Genomic DNA, 13,198 nt, shown 5'->3' on the forward strand with positions numbered 1-13,198 from the left:
AGTGTTACCTGAATGCCAGTGGTCACATGTGGGTCAGATGACTGCCTCCATCATTAGTCTATTCAGTTATTATACAGATGCATTTCTACCGACTAATCTGTGGGCTATACCTTTTTTTTTTTTTTTTAGACAGTCAGCAACACTGGTATAAGAAAGGTCTGTAATCTGAATTTTAAATAAATATATATTAGAAATCTTTATGATATCCTATTCTATAAATAAGCTAATAAAACGAATTTAATAGTGGACAACACCTTTAAATCAGTTAAAGCTACAATCCATTTGCAAATGATGTCAGGGATGAGTAGCTATATTCAGGTCCAACATTCTTTCCTCAGTTGGATCACAGTAGCCTGCTTTAAACGGCAGCAATAACGTCGACCACTTCCCTGCATTGTACGGAGAAGGCAGTAGTCCAAAACACTCACTACAGCTGTGTGTTTGCCTGTATCTAGTTGTTAACAGAGAGGTGGGCACAGCTAGTAACATCACTCACCAGACTACCCGTCCTCTACTTTCTGTAGAAGGGGGCGAGTACATTTTTTTTCCCATGTCCCCACGCCACAGGGGCCCAGAAAGACTCAGTCCCCAGAATGGAGAGTTACATTAAATAAATGGCAGATAACTGGTTGTGTCTATTGTCTTAAAATGATGCATATGCATACAACTATAGAAAAGTTAATTGATCTTTAAAAACTTTATTAACATGAAATTCAGAATAAAAGGTGCATTTTATTAAAACGAGGAAAATCAAAATCAGTTTATCACACATCTTTGTTCTACCTTTCCACATTACAATAAATTAACCAATAATATAGAAAGTTGTGGCAAATAAAAAAAAAAAAAAAGGACAAGGACGGTAGAAAAAGACTCCTACAAGGTAGTATAATCTGTTCAGACAAGTAGAAGTTAGAAGTCTAGTCCTCTAATGCCAAAGTGGTAGCAATTCTGTGTCAATTTCTCAATGTCAAGTAAGAATAAGACTTATGTAAAGGTTTTTTTCAAGCATTGTTCCCCCCACCCCCAATATTTAGTACCATACACCCAATGTGTAACATGGATATTGGTAAGGGCAACCAAATGGCTTTGTATTCCTTAACGTGTTCATGTTGATCGAATCCTATTATCATAGAAAAACATAGTTCATCAACCTTTAGAACTTGTGCCGTTGTAAAAGGAAACATTTAGCGGTGAGAGCCATTAGTTGGAATTCTCAAAGTTAAAAATACTTATGAATGTGTGGTTAATATTTCAAATGCATTTCTAAAGGTTATATTTGTTAAATCAAATCTAAAGTTAAATAGTACTGAATAAGGACATACTGGAATTCCCTTTTGTTCATGGTTATCAAATCTAGGCTTTCTTCAGCAGCACTTCTTCAAAACCCCACACACACACACACATCTGCATTTTTTATGTTTAGCGCAATGTTATGATTACTTTCATGACAACCAAGGTCATTAACACAGAATGCACAAATACTTCCTTTGGTCCTAGAGGAGGAACAAAATTGTAGCAATGGACATGCACTTGCATATATATTGTTAATTGTTAGCACTAAGTTTGTCCACTGTGTAATAAACATATGCATCCTCTCCTGATCACTGCCTACTCTGCAAAACGTAGATGCAAACTATTGCTAAAATACAAATGGCTTCCCTGTCAAAGCACTTCTTTTAATATTCACAGCATATGTTATGTTACCAGACCTTGCCAGAATGTTCCCCTCTAAATTATAACCTATTTTACATCTGCAAAACCCTCCTAGAACCATCTGCAGAGATTCAGAATTTTTAGCAAGCGGTAAGAGAGTCGCTCAGGGCTGACGCAACCTTGTCACTTCCTTTCAAGACAATGTGAGCGTGAAGAGAGAGAAAATACCACTCTAAGGATTAGGATGGTTTGAAAATCCAGAGAATTACCTCCCAAAGATGGATTTTAAGCATAGTGTTCTCTTTTAAGGTGTTCAAGATCATATACTTTACATGAATGCTTGCTACATAAACTACATTTCAATCCCTGTATGTTTTTAAACAATATTAAGGGTAAAAGTAAGGAAATAAAGACTGCAGACGAAAACCACTTTTATGGCCTGCTGTAAATACATCATCTTCTACACAGGTAAAGTTCCGCCAATTTTTGAAAACATTTACACATATACATGTGAGTACAAAGCAGTTTCTGTCATAGCAGCAACTTGTATTTTAGCTAGTTAAATTTCAAAATCTAGCAGCAAAATAATAAAATAAAGCAAAAAAAAAAAAATTACAAAAAAATAAAATCTGTTTTCCATAGCAAGATCTGATTTTATTTTCTTAAATGTCTTTTCACCTCCTGAATATTGCTGAAACCGTATATGGTGCCAATATGGGCTTCTGCATAAGGGCTGTAACCACCTATCTGAAAGCAGTGAGCAGATTTTCTGGTAGATACCAGGTACAAAAGGCATGTCTGAATTCTTTTTTTCTTATACACCATTGAAAATAGCTTGTGTGCTTGCACATATCTGTACCCATATAGGGTCACTAGATAATAATTGATGAAATCACAGTGTATGCACATCTTATTTCATGAGGCCTAAGCCTTAGCGATGCAGATGTAGCTCCAGGCCATTGTATGTGATATTGTTGGGATAGATTTATTCTCATGCACACTTGCTTTGTGCGAAAGTTTTACTTGTTAACTTGTTGCTGGAGATGGAGGAGAAACTCATAGTATGATAAGGCCGACTCTGTTCTGTCTTCAATCAAGTTTTGAAGGAAAGTAGACTTTAGAGGACTCTCATCCCTGGGAAGAAAAACCAACAATTAGCCAGTATACACTACAGTTACTGCACCAGAAATGTATCTTTAAAGTGCATCACAACTGACGGCAAAAGCGATTTTATTTTTGTATTATTTATTTCCATTTTCTGTTGCATATATAGCACCAACATATTCCGCAGCACGCTACAAAGATGATCACTCACATCTGTCTCTGTCTCCAATGGGGCTCACAGTATTCATATTTCAACCACAAATACTAGAGCCATTTTTCGTATGAAGCCAATAAAAACTACCATTATGCTTTAGGGGTGTGGGAGGAAACTGGTGTATGCAGGGGAAACCCACGCAAACATGGAGGTCATACAAATTTCATGCTCGTGTTGTTGGATTGCTACCCAGGACCCCAGTGCTAAAAAGACAGTAGTGTTAACTACTAAGCCAGCGTTCTGCCCACGGTGTAATTAACCCCTTCAGGACGGAGCCCGTTTTGGCCTTCAGGACGAAGCCGATTTTTTTTCAAATCGGACATCTGTTACTTTATGTGGTAATAACTTTTGAATGCTTTTACCTATCCAAGTGATTGAGATTGTTTTCTCGTGACATATTGTACTTTGTTAGTGAAATAATTTGGTCGCTAAATTCAATATTTATTTGTAAAAAATACCAGGATTTAGAGAAAATTTGCAAAAATTAGCATTTTTCTAAATTTAAATGTATCTGCTTGTAAAACCGATAGTAATACCACACAAAATAGTTACTAGTTTACATTTCCCATATGTCTACTTTATGTTTGCATCGTTTTTTGAACATTCTTTTATTTTCCATGACGTTACAAGGCTTAGAACTTTAGCAGCATTTTCTCATATTTTCAAGAAAACTTCAAAAGGCTATATTTTCAGGGACCAGTTCAGTTCTGAAGTGGCTTTGAGGTCCTTATATATTAGAAAAGTCCCTATAAAATCACCTCATTTTTAAAACGGCACCCCTCAAAGTATTCAAAACAGCATTCAGAAAGTGTTAACCCTTTAGGCGTTTCACAGGAATTAAAGCAAAGTAGAGGTGAAATGTAAAAAATTTTTTTTTTACCAAAATTTATTTGTAATACATTTTTTTTTCTGTGCCACAGAAGGTTTTACCCAAGAAATGCAACTCAATATTTAGTGAAATATCCCACATGTGGCCTTAGTGCCCTAATGGACTGAAATACAGGCCTCAGAAGCACCTAGTGGATTTTGGGGCCTCCTTTTGTTAGAATATATTTTAGGCACCATGTCAGGTTTGAAGAGGTCTTGTGGTGCCAAAACAGTAAAGATCCCCCAAATTACCCCATTTTGGAAACTACACCCCTCAAGTAATTTATCTAGAAATTTTTACAAGGAATAAAGGAGAAAAAAACACCCCAACATATGTAAAGCAATTTCTTCCGATTATAGCAAAACCCCATATGTGGTAATGAACTGCTGTTTGGACCCACAGCAGGGCTCAGAAGAGATTTGGATTTTGGATTTCTGATTTTTCTGAAATAGTTTTCAGTGCCGTGTGGCGTTTGCAATGCACTGGAGGGACCAAAACAGTGGAAACCCCCCAATAGTGACCCCATTTTGGAAACTACACCCCTCAAGGAATTTTTATAAGGGTAAAGTTAGCATTTTGACCCCACAGCCGTTTTGCTGAATTAATTGGAATTAGTCTGTAAAGGTGAAAATCTACTTTTTTTCAAGGAATAAAGGAGAAAAAGCACCCCATCATTTGTAAAACAATTTCTTCCAATTACAGAAATACGCCATATGTGATACTATACTGCTGTTTGGACCCACAGCGGGGCTTAGAAGGGAAAGAGCACTATTTTGCTTTTGGAGCTCAAATTTAGATGAAATGGGTTTCCGGTGCCATGTCGAATTTGCAAAGCCCCCGAGAGGCCAAAACAGTGGAAACCCCCCAACCACTTAAGGAATCTATCTAGGGGTATAGTGAGCATTTAGACCCCACAGGTCTTTTGCAGAATTTCGCAAGGAATAAAGGAGAAAAAGCACCCCAACATTTGTAAAGCAATTTCTCCCGAGTGCGGCAATACCCCATATGTGCATAAATATCATTTCATTAGAAGTGAATTAACCCTTTCCGGGCAGATCCATTTTTTGCTTTTGCGTTTTTCCCTCCCCGCGTTCCAAGAGCCATAACTTTTTTATTTTTCCGTCAATAGAGTGGTGTGATGACTTATTTTTTGCAGGACTAGCTGTAGTTTTTATTGGTACCATTTTTTGGTACTTACAACTTTTTGAGCACTTTTTATAAAAAATTTTGTTAGTGCCAAGGTGACCATAAAACTGCAATTTTGCAGTTTTAAAATTCTTTATTTTTTTACTGCGTTCACCATGCGAGTTAAATAATGGTATATTGTAATAGTTTTTATGACATCGATACCAATTTTGTGGATTTTTTTACATTACTTTAGAGGGAAAGAAAAAATAAATAAATAAATAAAAAAATCGGAAAAGGTTTGTTTTTTTTAACTTTAAATATTGATAAAAAAAATTTCACTAATAATAACTATTTACTTTTGTTTTTACACAGTTGATTAGTCCCCCTAGGGGACTTGAACCAGCAGTCAGTAGATAGCTGGTACAATACACTGCAATACTAATGTTTTGCCGTATATTGTCATTTTTACAGGCTCCTGTAACAGCACGATCGCTGTTCCTGTCCGTTTGCCCCGGGTGTCAGTTATAACACACAGCGGACACCCGCAACGTATGGAGCGGGCTCACGCACTGAGCCCACGATCCCCCCACACCACGACATGCTATTAAGTCATGATGCGCGAAGTGGTTAATGCGCAGCGGATGGTGCAGAGTGAAAAATTACAATTTTTCACTGATATGCCATTTTAGTGCACTATATGTTATGCCCAATTTGTGCCACTGAAGACAAATCCCTAAAAATTTTAAAATCTGGTTCTCCTGGGTATGGCGCTGCCATATCTGTGGACGTAAACTGCTGTTTGAGCACGATGTAGGGCTGAGAAGGGAGGGAGCGGCATTTGGAGCGCAGATTTAGCTTGGTAGTTGTTCTGTTTGGGGTTTTACTTGTATTAAAGTTTATAATGTGGGGGCATATGTAAGCTGTGCGGAGTACATCAGGGCATAATAAAGGGCATAGTAAAATTGTCATTTATAGCCCAGGGTGAACGCCGTATACCCTAATAATGGGGTAATTAAATAATAATCCGCAGATGTGTGGCCGGTGTCGCACTGATAAATGGCACCCGATCTTATCCGCTTTTGGGACACTGCACATTTTGCATCTTCATATTCTGGGAGCCAGAACTTTTCCATTTTTTCTCCAACATAGCTGTGTGAGGACTTATTTGTTGCAGGGCAATCTGTAGTTTTCATTCGTACCATTTTGGGGTACATGCGTTTTTTTTGCTCCCTTTTTTTCCATATTTTGGTAAACAAGGTGACCAAAAACAATCAATTCTGACAATGTTTTTTTATTCTTTTTTTTACAGCGTTCACCCTAGGCTATAAATTATAATTTTACTTTATTCTGCGGGTCGATACGATTAGGGTATGTTCACACGAGGGCGTCCGTTACGGCTGAAATTACGGGGATGTTTCAGCCTGAAAACATCCCCGTAATTTCAGCCGTACCGGCATGTGCAGGCGCTTGAACGCCGCGTCCTTTACGGACGTAATTGGCGCTGCTATTCATTGGAGTCAATGAATAACGGCTCCAATTACAGCCAAAGAAGTGACAGGTCACTTCTTTGACGCGGGCGTCTATTTACGCGCCGTCATTTGACAGCGGCGCGTAAATATACGCCTCGTGTGAACAGACAAACGTCTGCCCATTGCTTTCAATGGGCAGATGTTTGTCAGCGCTATTGAGGCGCTATTTTCGGACGTAATTCGGGGCAAAAACGCCCGAATTACGTCCGTAAATAGGCCGTGTGAACATACCCTTACAGCGATACCATATGTATATAGTTTTTTACGCAATAAAATAATTTATTTTGTGTAATGATATTCTGAGAGCCATAACTTTTTTTTAATTTTCAGTCAAAAAAGCTGTGTAAAGGCTTTTTTTTTTTGCGGTACGGGTTGGAGTTTTTATTGGTACTATCTTGAGGTACATGCGACTTTTTGATCACTTTTTATTGTATATTTTGGGAGGGGTGGTGACCAAAAAAAATAGTGATTCTGGCGTTGTTTTTTACTCTTTTTTTTTTTTTTTGCGGTGTTCACCTGGCAGGAAAAATAACATTATAGTTTCCTAGTTTGGGTCGTTACGAACACGGTGATACCAAATATATGTACTTTTCTTTAACAAGTTCATTTTTTTGCTATAATAAAAGACTTATTATAGGTAAAAAAAAAGCATTTTTGGTTTATGTAACTTATAATTTTTATTTTTAAACTTTTATAAAACATTTTTATTATCTTTTTTTTACTTGTCCCACTAGGGGACTACGAGACTTCCAGCTCTAAACGCTGCTGGAATACATTACACTACGTAGTGTAATGTATTCTGTCATTGTGACGTGACAGTCACTCTGACAGGAAGCCTCCGGCTGGTCCTCATAGGCTTCTGTATATGGCAACCCGGAAGCCATTATCTGGCTTCAAGTTACCATCGCCAGCCTCCATGATTTCATGTGGGAGCTGACGATCTGCTCTAAATGCGGCGATCACAATCAACCACCGCATCCAAGGGGTTAACTGCCGAAATCAGTGGCGATGGGCAGACACCCTGCACAGTTAACCTCCACTGTGGTGTAGCGCGGCCCGGCGCTTAACTGCGAAAGTGCAGACGTAACTGCACGTCAAGGTGCACAAAGTTACTGCACACCTTGACGTGCATTTACGGCAAGGTGCGGGAAGGGGTTAAAGTAAAATGGCTCAGTGAGCTTGAAATATAGTCAACCCTACAGGACATGGACATGACAGCAAGTCCCAGCACAATAAATTCTAGATGTAAATCTTCAGTGTTTCTTGCGAGACAATAGACCATGCAACCACAGAGTTTCCCATTTCCATAGCCAGCAGGGCAGTTTAAGGCTAGGACTAATGAGGTAATGAGCCTACGCGGTCGCTTTGCGACCTGCGAGTTGCTGCGACCGCGACTCAAGGAATCCAGACCTGCTGGATTTTTTGCAACATGCGGGCCGCAATGCAGTGACTTTCATTACCTGCGATGCAGGCAGGGCGACACAATGATCTTTGTTGCAGCCAAAGTCGCCGTGCAGCCCTAGCCTTATTCACACTCCATCAGATAACCAGCACAAAGGCAATTTTTTAATTGTAAAGGAGTTTATCCAAGATTAGAAAAACATGGCTGTTTTTTTCCAAAAAATGTGCGACACTGGAATACAGTGTACAATTTTGGGCACCTGTGTATAAGAGGGACATGGCTGAACTAGAACGGGTGCAAAGAAGGGTGACCAAGGTAATTAAGGGAATGGGTGGATCTCTGACACAGGATGTTGTGGTGGTTGATTCTTTGAACAAGTTCAAGAAGGGCCTTGATGCCTTTCTTGAAAAATATAATATTACAAGTTATGAGTACTAGATTCTGGAAATGGGTTGTTGATCCAGGGATTTATTTTTCCAATAATGAGGCAATAGGAATCAACCTCATGGGGCTTTGCCTTCCCCTTGATTAACATGGTAGGATTATAGGTTGGACTTGAAGGCCCTGTGTCTTTTTTCAACCTTATCAATTCTGTTACTTGACCAAAACACACAAAAAAAACCAAAAAAAAAACAAAACAACAAAAAAAATCCCTGCTTGCAAATAATGGAAACGTTCTGTAGATTTTGAAGAGGAGTATAGAAAAAGCTTTTAAAGAAAACAAGTACATACATTCTCATAAATCCTACGTCGGGACCTACAACAAAACTCTGGCACGCCACGTAAGGTAGCTTTAAGATAGTTAAATATGGCTCAGAGTGGGAGCCGAATATATATATATGGGATTGGATCCGATCATGTGAAATGATTTGCATGAAAGAACCAATTCAGTTTTTGGCTCTAAGTATGCAGTTCCCCAGCCATATTATTACTGTGTGAAAGCAACCTAACAGGGAGCGGTAAAGATTTCACACCATTACACCAAGATAACAATTTAACCCCTTCCCTCTTTAGCCATATTTTTCAAATCTGACATGTTTCACTTTATGTGGTAATAACGTTGGAATACTTTTACCTATCCAAGCGATTCTGAGATTGTTTTCTCGTGACACATTGGACTTTAAGATCGTGGTAAAATTTGGTCGATACATTCAGTATTTAATTGTGAAAAATACCAAAATTGTTGCTAATTAACATCCCCATATGTCTACTTTAGTTTGGCATCGTTTTTTGAACATCCTTTTATTTTTCTAGGACGTTACACAGCTTAGAACTTTAGCAGCAATTTCTCACATTTTCAAGAAAATTTCAAAAGGCTATTTTTACAGGGGGCAGTTCAGTGCTGAAGTGGCTTTGAGGGCCTTATATATTAGAAACCCCCAATAAGTGACCCCATTTTAAAAACTGCACCCCACAAAGAATTCAAAACCGCATTTAGAAAGTTTTTTTTATAACCCTTTAGACGTTTCACAGGAATTAAAGCAATGTAGGAGGTGAAATTTACAAATTGTTTTTTTTTTGCAGAAATAAATTTTTAATCCATTTTTTTTTGTAACACAAAGTTTCACCAGAAAAATGCAACTCAATATTTATTGCCCAGATTCTGCAGTTTTTAGAAATATCCCACATGTGGCTCTAGTGCGCTTATGGACTGAAGCACCGGCCTCAGAAGCAAAGGAGCACATAGCGGATTTTGGGGCCTTGTTTTTCTTAGAATATATATATGTATGATATACATATCAGGTTTGAAGGACTCTTGCGGTGCCAAAACAGTAGAAACCCCCCACAAGTGACCCCATTTTGGAAACTATACCCCTTGAGGAAATTATCTAGTGGTATAGTGAGCATTTTGACCCCACAGGTTTTTTACAGAAATTATTGGAAGTAGGACATGAAAATGAAAATCTACATTTTTCCCAATAAAACGTAGGTTTAGCCAATTTTTTTTCATTCCCACAAGTACTAAAGGAGAAAAAGCACCACAAAATTTGTAGAGCAGTTTGTTCCGAATAAAATAGTACCCCACATGTGGTCATAGACTGCTGTTTGGACACACGGCAGGGCTTAGAAGGAAAGGAACGCCATTTGGCTTTTGGAGCTCAAATTTAGTAGGAATGGTTTGCGGAGGCCATGTCGCATTTGCAAAGCCCCTGAGTGGACAAAACAGTGGAAACCCCCCAGAAGTGACCCCATTTTGGAAACTACACCCCTTGAGGAAATTATCTAGGGGTATAGTGAGCATTTTGACCCCACAGGTTTTTTGCAGAAACTATTGGAAGTAGGACGTGAAAATGAAAATCTACATTTTTCCCAATAAAACGTAGGTTTAGCTAATTTTTTTCATTCCCACAAGGACTAAAGGAGAAAAAGCACCACAAAATTTGTAGAGCAGTTTGTCCCGAGTAAAAAACAGTACCCCACATGTGGTCATAAACGGCTGTTTGGACACACGGCAGGGCTCGGAAGGGAAAGAACACCATTTGGAGTTCAAATGTAACTGGAATGGTTTGCGGTGGCCATGTCACATTTGCAAAGCTCCTGAGTGGTCAAAACAGTGGAAACCCCCCAAGAGTGACTCCATGTGGGAAACTACACCCCTGAAGGAATTTATTCAGGGGTATAGTGAGCATTTAAAAAAAAAAAAAAATCAATTAAAAAAACATGGATGTGTGATAAACTTTGAAGCACTCCTTTATGCACAGGCCAGGTTTGTCGGGGCAGGTTTCACAATGATAAGTTGTGTCTCGTCTTCTCCCTCTTTTGTAACACACTTTACACCTTTTTTGGCTCCTTCCTTTTCTACCAGTGGAGGGGATTTCGCCAGGAAAGTGTTGCCCTGGTACAATACGTGGACCATCTCATCTAGAAGTACTGGGGCCCTCCCCTTCCTGGTTCCCAAATACAAGGGCCTTGATAACCGCTTCTGGAAACTGAAGGAATGTCCCTGTCCGGCCTGCACATTGGTATAGCACGTAAGCGTTATATAATGCCATCTGTACCATGTGCACGGCCAGCTTTTTGTACCACACCTTTGTTTTACGCATGGCACTGTACGGCTTCAGTACTTGATCAGAGATCAACCCCTCCCATGTACTTATTGTAGCTGAGGATGCAGTCTTGGGCTTAGGGGTCATTGTGGTGCTGCCACTACCGTGTATTGTGGTCAACATAAGGACGTCCCTCTTGTCCTTCTACTTGACCAGCAACAAGTTATCGCTGTGTAGTGCCCTGCTTTCTCCTTTTCTTAGGGGTTGCCCAATCAGATTTTTAGAGAGGCCTCTCTGATTTTTGCGCACGGTGCTGCATGCTACAGTACTTCTGGTGGAGAGGCATTTAACTAGTGGGATGCTGGTATAGAAGTTATCCACGTAAAGGTGATAACCCTGGTCCAGCAGTGGGTGCACCAAGTCCCACACTATTTTTCCACTAACTCCCAGGACCGGGGGGCATTCTGGAGGTTCTATCCTGGTGTCCTTCCCTTCATAAACCCGAAACCTGTAGGTGTACCCTGAGCTGCTCTCGCACAGCTTGTACATTTTAATTCCATACCCCTCGCCCTCTTGCTTGGCAGGTATTGGCAGAATTTTAGTCTCCCCTTAAAATGTACAAGGGTCTCGTCTATTTCTATGTTCTTTTCTGGGGTGTACACTTCCTGAAATTTGGTGCAGAAATAATCAATCATTGGCCTGATTTTGAATAGGCGGTCGTATGTGAGGTCATCACGGGGCGGGCACTGTGCATTATCATTATAATGCAAAAATTTCAGAATAATTTCAAAACGTGTCCGGGTCATTGCCATGCGGTATAATGGGGTGCTGTATAAAATGTCCGCACCCCAGTATTGCCTAATCTCTGTTTTTTTTTTTACTAGGCCCATATGTAGGACAAGGCCCTAAAATGTCATCATCTCTGCTGCCTCTATGGGGGTCCACCTAGCAAATGATGACGTGGGGTTTTGGGCTAAAAATTGTTGGGCATATAAATTTGTTTGGGCCGCCATTAAATTAACAAAATCCTCAGAGAAAAAGATCTTGAAATAGTCAATTTCTGCAAGGCCTACAGTCTCAAATCGAATTCCTGAGCACCCTGTGAAATCTGGAATGTGAGGCTCATAATTATCAGGGGGTGGGTTCCACAGGGTATCACTCATTTGGGGGGTTGCCTCAGCTGATGTCCTGGGGCGTCTTTGCGGGGGTTCCTCATCACTGGATGAGGTCAAGAGGAATGGGGCAATTTCCTCTTCTCCTTCGCTGGCCGATTCAGTGTTAGAGGCCAGGATGGCGTATGCCTCCTCAGCGGAGTAGACCCTTTGAGATGATTGGGACAATTCAGTTAAAATTTATTCACTGTATAAAAAATATATAGCTATAACTTCTGCTCTATATATATTTTTGACAAAACAGACGTCAGTAAACGTCCGCTACTCTAATGCTACTTTTTTTTTTTTTTTATAAAACTGTAAAAAAAAAAAAGGAAGGCCAAAAAAAAAACCTGCGTAAACAAATTACCACTGAGGCTGATTATTAGACGCAGCACTCAGTAGCCGCAGGGCGCACGCAAAAAAATAGGTGCAGTAATAAAAAAGGCCAAAAAGTAAAAAAATCTTGCGGCAAAAAAAATTACCACGGATGCTGATCAGTGATGGCGGTCACTGATCAGCACTCAGTGGCCACAGGGCGCACACAGGGAGGTGCAAAAATACAAAAAAATAAAATAAAGTCCTGTGCCAAAAATTGCCGGTCAGTGATGGCGGTTCACTGATCTGCACTCAGCGACCGCAGGACGTAAAAAGGGAAAGAGGGGGAGGGCGGATGGGGGGGGGGGGGGGGGGAGAGAGACAGTGATAAGAAGTTTAGGAAAAAACAAGTGCTGCTGCTAGAAAAAATAAAATAAAATCAGCAGCAGCACAGATGATGAGGACTGTTCACTCTTCAGCAGGAAGCAGTCGGATGAAGACGTCACAGCCGGATCGCAGCACAGAAGGCCTCAGAATCGGTGAGATGGCTTCACAGACGGTCACACCAGCTCTGCTCACCGCTCCTAACCGGAATGAGGTGGGCAGAGCCAGTGGAGGGTGTTTCAAACACCCGCCATGGCTGCGATTGGTCGGTCGGTGCAGACCGACCAATCGTAGCAATCGGGAGGGTGGCATCACTGCCAACTCATCATCGCTACATGGCAGGGATTGGTGCCGTCCTAGGCAGCACCAATCACCACCATATCACTGTTCCCTGTGGCACAGTGATTGGCAAAAGTCGCAAACAGCCGGTCTGAATTGACCGGCCAATTGCAGCTATCGC

The 13,198-nt window shown here is 40.3% G+C and overlaps 1 protein-coding gene across 2 annotated transcripts in view; it reads right to left on the bottom strand.

Moving 5' to 3' along the window:
- Positions 1-682: 682 nt before the first annotated feature.
- SEC24A (SEC24 homolog A, COPII component) overlaps positions 683-13,198 on the bottom strand; it is a 129,931-nt gene continuing 117,415 nt past the window's right edge. For both annotated transcript variants that reach the window (XM_075856331.1, XM_075856330.1), the window contains exon 23: positions 683-2,787. In XM_075856331.1, the coding sequence (XP_075712446.1) occupies positions 2,673-2,787 (115 nt within the window). In that variant the 3' untranslated portion in view covers positions 683-2,672. The remainder of the gene's footprint in view (positions 2,788-13,198) is intronic.

This window comes from Rhinoderma darwinii, chromosome 3, assembly GCF_050947455.1.
Source record: "Rhinoderma darwinii isolate aRhiDar2 chromosome 3, aRhiDar2.hap1, whole genome shotgun sequence".
In the NCBI taxonomy this organism is placed as follows: domain Eukaryota; kingdom Metazoa; phylum Chordata; class Amphibia; order Anura; family Rhinodermatidae; genus Rhinoderma; species Rhinoderma darwinii.